General features: G+C 51.2%; 1 protein-coding gene across 5 annotated transcripts; it reads left to right on the forward strand.

Annotated features, from left to right (window-relative positions):
- Positions 1 to 4,432: 4,432 nt before the first annotated feature.
- On the forward strand, positions 4,433 to 12,769 carry XAF1 (XIAP associated factor 1). Of its 5 annotated transcripts, none has more exons than XM_020964795.2 (7): positions 4,433 to 4,539; positions 7,640 to 7,775; positions 8,482 to 8,538; positions 8,787 to 8,979; positions 9,816 to 9,886; positions 11,561 to 11,833; positions 12,527 to 12,769. In XM_020964795.2, the coding sequence occupies exons 1-7, from the start codon at positions 4,508 to 4,510 to the stop codon at positions 12,569 to 12,571; spliced, it is 807 nt and encodes a 268-aa protein (XP_020820454.1). In that variant the 5' UTR covers positions 4,433 to 4,507; the 3' UTR covers positions 12,572 to 12,769. The 5 variants fall into 5 exon arrangements, with proteins under 5 accessions (XP_020820454.1, XP_020820455.1, XP_020820453.1 ...); XM_020964796.2 differs by lacking the exon at positions 12,527 to 12,769 and adding an exon at positions 12,266 to 12,509 and having other exon boundaries at positions 11,618 to 11,833; XM_020964794.2 differs by lacking the exon at positions 12,527 to 12,769 and adding an exon at positions 12,266 to 12,508.
- The last annotated feature ends 14 nt before the right edge of the window (positions 12,770 to 12,783 follow it).

The following is a 12,783-nucleotide window of genomic DNA, read 5'->3' on the forward strand; positions in this document are numbered from 1 at the left end:
CTTTTATTTGCATCAGTTCTGAAGATTTTCCCCATGCCAGTTACTTCTTAAGTAGAGAAAGCTCATGGTCCATGAGAAAGGAGCCAGGCCTGGGGCCAGGGGAGAGGAATGCAAGCTACACCGTCCAGAGAGCCTGTCCCCCCAGCCGTACTGAGCCCAGAGCAGCCACCCACCTGAGTCTCTCAGGATAAGCAGGAGGATACTGGGCATTGAGAATGGCCTATGGTGGGTTTTAAGGTTAACTTTATGGTCCTGGATCTTCCCCAGGCTCCCCTCAGACACTGATCTCAATGGGGCAGCAGGAGCTACCCCTCCTAGGGGCCTGGCATGAGCCTCAAAGGGCTTAGTGAAAGACTCTGCCCTCAGAAATATGGACCTGAGGCTGGGCAGCCAGGGCCAGACCCCTGGAGGCTCCACTGAACTATGGTGTCTCCTACAGGAAACCTTTGGGGCCTCCAGCTGTCAGTGCCCAGACCAGCTGTGTCTCCCCAAGGAAAGCTGAGCCACTGGCCGGCAGGCAGGACATAGCCAGAGGCCTGCCCAGCGTCCTGGACTTGTTGTCACAAGTGGATTTGGGGGATATAACCGACTCCATTGTGTGCTATATTTGTTATTTTCCTGCTTCTTTTTCTGTGTGATACTGAATATATTAAATGTCTCCCTCAGTACGCCCCTCTCCCTAATAACTTTATGATTGTGAAAAAAAATTCACTGGACTTTGAAGAGGCCCAAGGAAATCACTACCTTTTATTTATCTTATCTAATAAGGTGCTAGTTGGAGCTTAACAAATACTAAGTGTGTTATTCAGCTGTGTCCAACTCTCTGTGACCCCATGTGGGGTTTTCTTGGCAGAGATACTGGAATGATTTGCCATTTCCTTCTTCAGCTTATTTGACAGATAAGGAAATGGAGGCAAACAGGGCTAAGTGACTTGCCCAGGGTCACACAGCTAGGAAGTGCCTGAGGTTGGATTTGAACTCTGGTCTTCCAAACTCCAGGCCCAGCGCTCTGTTAATTATGGCACCCCATGGGACAGCTAGGTGGCTCAGTGAATAGAGCTCTGGTTTTGGAGTCAGGAGGACCTGAGTTCAAATCCAGACTCAGACGCTTAACACTAACTATGTGACCCTGGGCAAGTCACTTAACTCTGATAGCCTCACCAAAAAGCAAAATAAATAAATAAGTATGGCTCCCACTAGTGGCCTTCTAGCAAGTTGGTCAGCTATCTCAATAGTTACTATCAGTGTTACAAATATCTCATTTGATAAAAGCTATTGAAATAGCTGACAAACTTGCTGACAGAACCAGGTCCTAGTGGTTGCCTACAGGGTCAAATACTGGACTGATGCTAATAAAGGGATATTTAATGGGGGTCTAATCCTTTGTTCGGATCTACGAATCCAAGCCAGGGGAGGGAGACATGGTGGAGAGAAGCTGGGAAAGAGCTGAAGGTCCCAGCAGGTGGACTCAGAGCCCAGGAAGCTAATCATCGTCCTCTGCCCTCTACCTTGTTGGGGCCACACTTTGAGCTCTGCTTCCAGGAAGAGCCCAGATAAACACCAGTGTCCAGAGGAAGGCGACCGGGACCCTGAAGGGTCTGGAGAGCGTGCTAGATGAAGCCTGTGAGGACCACAATGTCCAGGCAAGCCAGGTCTTTATTTCTCTCCAGACTCCACTCTAGCCTCCCCAGACACACATCTTTTTATATGTTGTCTTTTCCCACTTGGAATCCAAGTTGCTAGAGGGGCAATGCCCCAACATTCCAGTCAGCCACACTTGGATCTCAGAGGTCCAGCCTCATAGTTAGACCCCAAAGTTCTGGGACTCCATGAGGCAGGTAGGTAAGGCACTGTCTGGGATACTGAGCCTGGAGCCAGGAAGCCCTCTGTTCTAATCTAGCCTCAGACACTTCCTAATTGTGTGACCCTGGGTGAGATATTTTACCTCAGCTGGCCTCAGTTTCCTCAACTGTCAAATGGGGGTGATAATAACATCTACCTCTCAGGGTTGTTGTGAAGGTCAAATGAGAGCATTTTCATAAAAAGTGCTTAGTACACAGTGCCTGGCACACAGTAGGTATCATAGAAATGCTTTAACAGAGATAGAACTCTCCTCCAACCATAACAGCATCAGCTGAATAACTTATGGTAGTAGCAGTGGAGGACAAAATCCCAATCTTTTACTCCTCAGGATCTCAGTTCAGTCCCTTGGTGATAGAGTCTCTTCTTTCCAAGATCCTAGCACTGCCCAGGATCTCCCCTATTCTATTCAGGAGCCAGTGGCCAATAGCCAGAGACAGAAGCTCAAACTCAGGACTCAAGAATCAAATCCAAGCATATCACTCCCCCTTCCCCAGGGAATTCCCTTTTCTCAGTCTCTGTTTCTCTCCAGCTCTGCCTCTGTCCTTCAGTCTATGTCTCTATGTTTCTCTGTGTCTTTGTCTCCTGATGTCTCTGTTTGTCTCTGTTTCTCTCCATTTACCTGTCTCTGTCTCTTTCTTTGTTTCCCTCTCCCCTCTCAGACCAGGTGGGGTCTGGAGACTCTCCTCTTGGGCCACATTAGTGAAAATACCCTTTACCCACTCCCACCCACTCACACTCACCCCCCTTTCCCCCATCCCACCTCCCCACCCCCCCACTCCCTCCACCACCCCCTCCTTTCCCCACTTCTGCCCCAAGGTAGACATGGGGGCTTCTACTTCCCAGATCTCAGATCTACTCTTAACTGCTGTTCTTTGACTTGTCCAAAAGGGCCAATTGCTCACACTAACCCCTTTTTCTGGGCCCAGTCCAGAAGCCTGGCTCCACTCCACAATAGCCTGAGATAACCAATTTATACCCAACAGATGAAATTTCAGGAGATGTCCTCCCCTGATGATTTTAATTCAATTCAAAAAGCTTTTATTGAGCACCAGCTTAGGGTGTGCAGGACACTGTGCTCAGTGTTGGAGACATAGAGGTGACCCCCAAGAGTCTGGAAGGAGCTGACATCCTCCTCCTAATGATACAACACTGACCCAAGCCAGTCAATAAAAAGTATATATGAGTCATTTCAAGAGAGAAGGTAACCAAGCACACTACCCAGAAACAGTCCCCTCACTCTTCCACCTCCAAAGGCCAGATATTCTGGACACTCCTCTGCCTTCTCTGGCACAAACTGATCCAGGCCACCCAAGATGGTGAGGTTAGACAGGATCCATCTGGCTCCAGCAGTGAGAGAGGGGAGGGGACAAAAAGGGAGACTGAGGCCTGATGTTAAGAAACAATTGATCTCACATCACATAGAGGGACCTCAGAGGTCCTCAAGGACCCTCCTTATTTTACTGAGGAGGAAATTGGGACTCAGAGAGGGGCAGGGAAAATGCAAAGAGGGAAGTATCAGTCAGTCAACAAACATCCATTAAGTGCCTGATACTCAGTGTCATGCATTGAGCTAAGCCAGCAGTGGGAGTGGGGGATGCAGAGAAAGTCATGGTAGTCCCTGGCCTCAAAAACCTCATGGTCTGATGGGAGAGACAACATATAAAAAGAAGCTAAAAAGTCAGGGGTGGTACATAGCTCAGGGAGTGATAGCAAGTTCCTCTGCCGGAATGGGAAATGGCCTGAGGAGGCATGTGTTACTGAGTCGAGTTCAACTGGTGAAACTATGAGTTTCTGAGGATCAGGAAATGAACGGGGTGGGGAATGAAGAGCTGATGTCCTGGGGTTCCTCTTTAAATGGCAGAGGATCTGAGAAGAATTTGTCTACCTCCCACCATCTGCAGCCAGAGTTAGGGAGGGTCCCCTGGGCTTGGGCTGTTGAGGGGGCATGAATTTCATCAGGCAGAATAGAGTTTCTGGAAATGATGAAATCCAGGAGATGAGGGGGAAGGGATGAGGTGAAGTCCTGGGGGCCTCCTTAAATGTATGACATGTATCAGGTTTGAGAGGGAGATGCAGCTGATTGGGAGGGGTCTTCAGTGTTCTCCCTGGCTACCCTCTTTCCTAAGCCCCTCTGCTGGCCATTCCCAAAATCTCCAGTTCTGATCCCCTCTGTCTCTCTGGACAGAGGAGTGCAACTTATGAAAGTGTCCGTGGGGATCTCAAAGCCGAGTTCTAAGGGGCACCCACACCTGGCATGACAGATGTGCCCTTCAAATCTTCCCTGACTCAGGGCCAGTGTCCCAGGCCCCTTGTAGGGCTGCTCTGGGCTGTGACCCCTCCCCTGGGCTCCAGACCAACCCACCCTCCACATCTGCTTCTCAGACATCTCTAGGACCAGTGTGGAGCCTGTCAGATCCTTTTCCCTTGAGTCCTCTCTCTGCCTCTTCCCACGGGCTTGCAAAGGCTTATTCCAAGCAGACACAGGATAGGGGAATCTTCAGATTCCAGTGGGGCAGAACTGAGCTTTGCTCCTCCTGCCCCAGGAGGTTGGACAGCGCTGCAGCTGCTGCCATGGTTAGTTTCAGTTTCATTTCCTAGTTTGAACGTTAAAAGAAACTGAACCACACTGAGTCCCAGAAGGACCATGGAAGAGGATCTCCAACTCTGCACAAACTGGTAAGAGGTAGAATCTGTGCCTTTTGCTCCCTCCCCAGCCCAGCCGCTGGCCAGGAAGGGAGAATCGGGGGCTGCTGGGGGAAGGCAGCTCCTTGAGATGGGCTGGGAGATTCAAGCACACCTCCATGAAGGGGGCCTGGCCACTGGCCCAGTGAACCCCCTGGGAGAGGAGAAGAGAAAGGTTTGGGAGGCTACAGGAGCTGCTCCCAGGCAGAGCCCCCCAAGGTCCACCCTGCCCCCTTTCCCCTGGGCCTTAGGCTGAAAGCGGGACTGGAAGGCTAGTGCTGGGGTGGGGGTCAGCAGGTGCAAGATGAGGGTGGGGTTTCATTATCTAAGGCAACCTCCTTTTACCAGCCCTGTCTTGCTAATCTTTTTTTAATTATTATTTTTAATTTATTTTAGTTTCCAACATTCACTTCCATAAGCTTTTGAGTTTTCAATTTTCCCCCCTCAGAGTTGTTCTGATTTGCATTTCTCTGATCAATGGTGATTTAGAGCATTTTTTTTTCATATGACTCTGTGTTGGTAATCTAATCCCCACTAAATTCCCTCTCCCCTCCTCAAGACAGTGTGCAATCTACTATAGGGTCTACTTATACATTTATTTTACTCTACTTATAAATTCATACATATTTTCACATTAGTCATGCTGTAAAGAAGAATTAGAACCAATGGGAAAAACCATGAGAAAAAAGAAATGAGAGAGAGAGAGAGAGAGAGAGAGAGAGAGAGGAGAGAGAGAGAGAGAGAGAGGAGGAGAGAGAGAGAGAGAGGAGAGAGAGAGAGAGAGAGAGAGAGAGAGAGAGAGAGAGAGAGAGAGAGAGAGAGAGAGAGAGAGAGAGTTCAAATAATATGCTTCCATTTGCATTCAGACTCCGCAGTTCTTTCTCTGGATGTGGATAGCATTTCCATTGTGAGTCTTTGGAATTGTGTTAGATCCTTGCATTGCTGAGAAGAGCCAAGTCTATCAAAGTCAGTCATTGCACAGAGTGGCTGTTACTGTGTACACTGTTCTCCTGGTTCTGCTCACTTCACTCAGCATCAGTCCATATAAGTCTTTCCAGGTCTTTCTGAAGTCTGCCTGTTCATCATTTCTTATAGCACAATAGTATTCCATTACATTCATATACCACAGCTTGTTCAGTCATTCCCCAACTGATGGACATCTCCCAACTTCCAATTCTTGGCCACCACAAAAAGAGCTGCTACAAATATTTTTGTACATGTGGGTCCTTTCCTATTTGCATGATCTCTTTGGGATATAGACCTAGAAGAGGTATTGCTGGGTCAAAGGGTATGGCCAGTTTTATAGCCCTTTGGGAACAGTTCCAAATTGCTCTCCAAAATGGTTGGATCATTTCACAGCTCCACCAACAATGCATTAGTATTCCAATTTTCCCACGTCTTCCTTAGCATTTACCGTTTTCTTGTTTTGTCATGTTGGCCAATCTGATAAGTGTGATGTGGTACCTCAGAGTTGTTTTGATTTGCATTTCTCTGATCAATGGTGATTTAGAGCATTTTTTTTACATATGACTTTGTTTTGGTAATCTAACCCCCACTAAAAGTGTGACCCAGGGAGAGGGAGGCAGACAGGTGAGAGGAAGAAAGAGGAAGAGGGAAAGGAGAGTGGCCACACAACTCTGGGGAAGGGGGTATACCTCCCTCCTAGAGGACTGTGAGCATAAAATGAGGTCCTATTTGTAAGGAGCAAACTGCTCTACAAGCTTTCATGAGCTACATAGAGCCTGCTAGCTATGTCTGAGCTAAGAAAGGAGCCTTCTGGCCAGCTGAATTTGGAGCAAAACTCAGAGCAAGAGGTTCTGGGCGCCAGGCTTACCTACGGGTAGGTGTGGCTCCTGACAAATTAAGATCCTCCCTGGGGTTCCCTCCAGTTGGGTCAGGGTGAACAAGCCTGACTCTTTGGGCACTCGTGGGAAAGATCACATGGGCAGCCTGTGGGGAATGATGTACAATGTTTTAATAAGGCACAGAGCACAGAAGCAGAAGGCATGAGAATGATGGTGTATGAGGCAGATAGCACAGGAAAGAGATGGGGCAGGGAGTGGGGCACACTGTGGATAAGAGGTGGGAGTGCTTGGGCAGCCCAGACCCCTAGCCATTGGAAGAGGACTCAAGGGGCAGGGTTTGGGGTCTCTGCAACCTTAGGGTTCGCTCATCTGCATATCAATGTCATCTCACAGTTATCCAGGCCACCACAGGGATGCCTCATTCACATGACCAGGAACCTGGCTGCCTTCTCCTCATTTAACAGAGAAGCTTTGCATGGGCCTTAATTAATTCAGGAGGCAGTCTTGCTGAGTGGATTCTCCCTTCTCCCCTACACTCTGAGTTCCTATTTCCAGTGATCATTCCCTTACATCCACTGGGCGGCGTTCATACTTACTGCACTAACTGAGGGTGGTCATGGGGATCTTAACAAGATGCAAGTTTCAACACAAGAGCCTGAGAGAAAAGACAAAAAAGGTGGTCCAGGGTAGGTTGGGCGTGGCAGAGTGAAAGTTTGAGGGGGCTGGGAATTGGGGACCGAAAGGGGAACTGGGGAGATGGCTGACCAAATAGTTAAGGCTACGGAAGTGTGATGGGACATGACCTCCAAACAGGGAGAGCTGCAGGTCTCAGGAGGGGAAGCAGCTTCGGGAGGAGACACAGGAGGGTCCAGTCATGGGGGATCTCCAAGAGTCATAGTCATGAGTGTGGAGTCTCAGGTGTGGCTGTTGATGGGGGCTAAAGTAGAGAGGACCCTGGAGGCCCAGGAGCTGAGAGATTGGGGAGGAGTGTGATAAGGCCCCTCCAAGGTGGGTATGATGCCTCCCAGAGTGGTGGCAGGGGAGGGCTGGTGCTAGCATTGTCACTCCTGGTAGGGGAGCCAGTAGGACAGCAAGGGAAAAGAGGTCATGTCTGGGGTGGGGTCTGGGCCAGCCGGAGGCTTGTCAGCTCCAAAGGGCAGCTCTGGCTCTGCATTTTCGGGGAATGCCAGGCCTCTCATTAAGCTGCCATCATAGACCAGGCTCTGAGCCCAGCCTGTCACTGGCTCATATTGGAGGACATGAAGCCAACCCGAATTTCTCCCATTTAGTGAAAAGAAAGTGCCCTCGGCCTACTTCTTCCTCCATGAGGCCCATTGTCTGAGGTTTCGAGCCCTCTGTCCAGAGTGCAAGGAGGTCATCCTGAAAGAAGAGATAAAGGAGCACCAAGAGAATGGACACAAGCAGGTGGGGAGATGAATCCTAGGTTCCCTGGCCTGGTGCCTAGAAGTCCCAGAGCCTAATAGGAGTTCTACGCCATATCACTCATGAATGAATGAATGAATGAACGAAAGCCTGGATGAAGAGCTAGGCATCTATGAGGCAGGGATTGTAACAGCAGCTCCCTGCAGGAGTGCCCTGGATGGGGATGGCACACAGAGGCGAGCAAGGGGCCAGGGAAGGGTGTCCTTGTTTGGGGTCCTGGGGCCTCTGAGGTGGGAGTAATGAGAAGTCAGGTGACATGCCAGAATGAAATAATAATACCAATTTGCTCTCTGTACCTAGAGCAAGAGGCAGGGACTGGGGAACTTAATGTCCATGGTTGCAGAGCTAGTACCAAGACGGCCCTAGGATAGCCGGACAGGATAGGCAGCACCTGGGGTTGTCAAGACCGAGTATGAGAGCCAAGTTTGCATTCAACCACCGATCAAGCCAGCCGTGCCCCCAGGGTAGGAGATCCGGACTTCTCCAGGGACTGGGAGAAAGGCATGTGATGCTTCAATTTCCTCATTCGCCAAATGGAGCTGAATGCTCCTTACTGTACCTTCCCTTCCAGAAGAAACCCAGCCCTCCTTACCCCTTCTCCGACTGAGCCATCTCAGCTTGACCCACCTGAGTCCCTCCCTCTGAGGTTCCCCTGCTCACTGACCTCAATCTCTCTTCCTACACTTAGGTCCAGTGCAGTCTGTGTCTACAAAGCATGAAGAAACATCTGCTAGAAGCTCATGAGGTTAGAACTCTGTCCTGGGAAGGATGAGGTGGGGAGGTGGGAGGAATTTCCCAGTCTGCTCGGCCTGCTCCTCCACTGGACCAGCAGCTGAGTCTCACAGGCACTAGATGAGAGCCCACAGCTAACTGCCTGATGCACAGCCCTGGGACATTATCAAGGCTGATAGCAGCCCCAAGGCTTGACTGAAGCCTTTGCCTCCTGGTGGGATGGAGAAGAGAGCTGGTCGGGCATTTCTTCCTTCCCCTTAGGCTGAGTGTCCTGAGCGCCTTATCGCATGTGAATTCTGTGAACTGGCAGTGCCACTCAGTCACCTGGAAGAGCATGAGACCAGCTGTGGCAGCCAGACAGTGTCCTCCCTCACCCGTCAGCAGCCTGTCCTCCCTGCACAGCTGGCCAGCCAGGAAGCACTCTACATGGACAAGCCTAAAAAGTCCAAGAAAGGTGAGTGGCCCCAGGGCAAGGGCTTTGGAGGAGCGGGAGGATTGTCCTATCACAGCTGCTGCCCAACTTTCCTGCATGGGGCTCCTCTCATTTACTGAACCCTAGCTCTGGGTCTCAGTTCCCCAATTTGTAAAATGGGGGTAGTACCCTAGATGCACTCTGCGACCTTATCCATTTCCCCCTGCCTCCAACTCCGTGTTCTGAAAGTCTAGGACTCTGTGTGCTCCTTCCCGAACAGTGAGTGCCCAAGGTCACAGAGTATGTTTGGGGAAGCACCAGCCTTGTCCCTTCTTCACTCACTCCCTGTACCAGGGCCAGCCCTGGCTTCTGCTTTTGCCAGGCTCCTAGCACTGCACTGACTGGCAGTCTTGGCATTGCTCCAGCAAACCCCACCGGGCACCCCAAACAGCTCATTGTGGAGTCTATGCTGGTTCTGAGTTAGAAACATGGTGTTCTCTTTCCTTTTGCTCCATCATGCCTGCACTCAAAAGACCAGTGGTGGGAGTCTGACAGATTCCCAGACTGGTTGGACTGGTCCACCCAAGAGAAGGGTACTCCTTGCTCCTTTCGCCGAGCAGTGGTTGCAGGAAGAGGTCTGGGAGGCAGGGGACAGGTGCCGCCCTCTGGCCCCACCGAGGCAGGCTCAGCTTGATGCTGGTCTGGACTTGTCAGCAGTGCTAGGGAGTGGCAGGGTTGGGGCGGGGGCGGCTCAGTCTCTAAGATCTGGTGACCCTGCTGCAGGAAGTTGGGGTACAGCCCTCTGCTGATATAGTAGCAGCCAAAGAGAACTGGAAAAAGAGACTTAATTGTGTCATTGTTGGGATTGTTTTCCAAAGTTCTCAGAAAGAAAGTTAGCTGCCCAAAGTGCCCACAAGACATTCCAGAAGCAAAGTTTTCCCAGCATTGGGTGAGTAACTGGAGTAGGGTGGAGGCAGGGGGGTGCTCCCAGGTGCTCTGGAAGCTGAGTAGGGGAGCTGGTGGCTGGATGGGGGTGCTCCCAGGTGCTCTGGTGGCTGGATAGGGGAGCTCCCAGGTGCTCTGGCAGCTGGGTAGGGGTGCTCCCAGGTGCTCTGGTGGCTGGGTAGGGGAGCTGGTGGCTGGATGGGGGTGCTCCCAGGTGCTCTGGTGGCTAGATAGGGGAGCTCCCAGGTGCTCTGGCAGCTGGGTGGGGGTGCTCCCAGGTGCTCTGGCAGCTGGGTGGGGGTGCTCCCAGGTGCTCTGGCGGCTGGGTGGGGGAGCTCCCAGGTGCTCTGGTGGCTGGGATGAGGTGAAGGCAGTGGGAACACTCAGGACATTCAGTGATTAGTCCGAGTGTTAAGATATTGGGGATGTTCTAGAATGTTGTGGGGTTCAGTCGCTGGTAGTAGTATGAAGACAGGAAGATCTGAATTCAAATCTGGCCTTTATACTCACTAGTTGTTTGACCCTAGGCAATCTGCCTCAGTTTTCTTATCTATAAAATGGGGATAATAATAGCGCCTATATAATGTTGTAAGGAACAAATGAGAGATTTATAAAGAGTTGAGTAAACCTGAAGTGTTACATAAATGCGTGCTGCTATGGTTCTGCTCAGGGCTGCTCTGGTATTGTGGCTGGACCTGGCATCTAGGCAGTGGAAGTGCTCAGGGTTGTTCTGCTCCTGCCATCAGGCCCATGAACCCTAGGCTCAGCCTCTGAGAGCCTCAGGGCCCACGTTGGACTATGTGGCCAATCCTTGGGGCTCCCAGCTTGGAGAAGGGGGTAGGGTCTGGTTCTCTGGAAGAGCAGGTTAAGGGGAACAGCCCCTGCCTCAGGGGAGCTTAAGCCTTGGGTGGGGGAGGGAAGGCAGACTAGACCTTCCTCTTCCTCCTCTTCCTCCTCCTTTGGCTGGGGCTGTGCCTGTGGGAGGCTGGGTTCTTGGGTCCAAGTCTAGCAAGCTATGTGATCTCAAATCAGTCAATAAATATGTATTCATCGCCTGCTGTATGCCAGGCTGGCACTGTGCTAAGCCCTGGAGATACAAAAAAGGCAAAAAAACAGTTACTGCTGTTAAGAAGATCTCAGTCAAATGGTGAGGCAACATACAGAAAAGAGCTAAAGCCTTGGGAGGGAGGGCATGATGGAATACAGAGGGGCTTTGGCTGGGCAGGAAATGAGGGAGGCTAGGACCAGTTTCAAAGATGATGGAGGAGATTCTGGAGATCGGGACAGGCTGAGAGGGGCGTCGTCTCCCGGACTGGAAAATGAAGTCTCAAGTCCACAGTCTCTCAAAAGGGTCTCTCCAAGAGGCCCCAGTGATGCCCCTTAGGGGAGGGCGCCCCTGAGGAGAGGGAGGACAAGGAGCTGTAGCCCCACCCCCAACCTGGGCCAGGCTATGTGGTCTTTGGTGCCTCCTCCCTGCCTCTCTCCTTCTTTTTCTCCCTCCCTCTTTTCCTCCCTCCCTCCTCCCATTCATAGATGCCCCTTCCTTTCCAAACTACTGGGGTGGCTCTGAGGCAGTCTACCTATGCCAGGCAGGTAGGCAGGCTAGCCACCCATTCCTGTGAAGGTTATCTGGTTGGACTATGGCCACATGCAGCTGCTTCTTCCTGCCCATGTGCAGGATGAATGCCATAGGTTCAGGGGGCTGATGAAATCCTTTGATGCCTGTCTGCCCAAGAAGCCTGAACAGCCTTCTCCAGTCCTGCAGGATCCAGAACCAGCTGAGGCACCCATCGGAGAGAGGGTTGTGCGTCCAAAGAAAGAAAGCCGCTCATTTAAAACGCCACTGAGCTCCTGGCCTGCCCAGAGCCAGAAGGAAAAAGAGTACGATGTTCTGAAAGGCTGTGCCCGTTGCCGCATCCTGCTTCCTCTGCCTGTGCTGCAGCAGCATGAGGTAGGCCCTGAAGCTCTGGGGGAGGACATCAAAGAGTGGCCCTCCTGGCAGAGCACCCTCTCCCAAGCAGAGCCTGTCTGCAGGCCACAGTAAGCCTTTTGGATGGCTTACAGCCAGGAAAGGGAAATATCCCTAAATGCCCTCCATGAACAAAGGGAAGGGCTGAGCACAGAAGCAAAGGCCTCCCAAGGGCTATACAAGGACCTACAAGAGCCTGGGGACATCCAGCCAGGCTTCCTAGAGGAGGTGCCATTTGCACAGGGAGAGATGAGGGGGCAGAGCATAGCATGAGTTTGCAGGACAGGGACAGGGAAGAGAGAGCAGCAACTTGGCTAGGCGGCTGGGCTGGGCAGGGCAGGGCAGCCTGGACTAGAAGAATGATGTGGGACCCTAGATTTAGAGCCAGAAGAGACTTAGTTCTTCATTTTACAGGAGAGGAAGCTGGGGCAGCCAAGAGGTGAAACACCTTGTCCAAGAAGGCACAGGTTAGAAGACCACAGGGAAGAAGCCTGATGTGAAGAAGGGAATAGATTGGATGAGAGGGAGAGTGCTCAAGCCATCAGCAGCCCCACATGGCTGCTGCCCCGTGGGCTGGCAGGCCTTGAGCAAACACTTCCTGCTTTGTGGAGATCTAGAATACTCACTGCACTTGTGGTTGTCGGGTCAGCTACCTGTCTTCATTCCTTCCCTTAGGAGAAGTGCCGACGCTTGACTTCTCAGAGCAATGAAAGATTCTGAAGCAGAGCATTGCTGGTAGATCTGGAAAATTCCTAACCTGGAGAAGGAGGTCCTCTGAAGATCCCCACTGCTTTCTGCCTACCTGCCTGCCTGCCTGGGCTTTGCTATGTATTATCCATTAGGCTTTTCTTTTTCAGAGAAAAGTCCTTACACATAAAGGGTGATACCATAAGCAAATTAAAAGAACATGGAATAGTTTGTCTGTCAGATTT

Source organism: Phascolarctos cinereus, unplaced genomic scaffold (assembly GCF_003287225.1).
Source record: "Phascolarctos cinereus isolate Bilbo 61053 unplaced genomic scaffold, phaCin_HiC Scaffold_7;HRSCAF=346, whole genome shotgun sequence".
Taxonomy (NCBI): Eukaryota; Metazoa; Chordata; class Mammalia; order Diprotodontia; family Phascolarctidae; genus Phascolarctos; species Phascolarctos cinereus.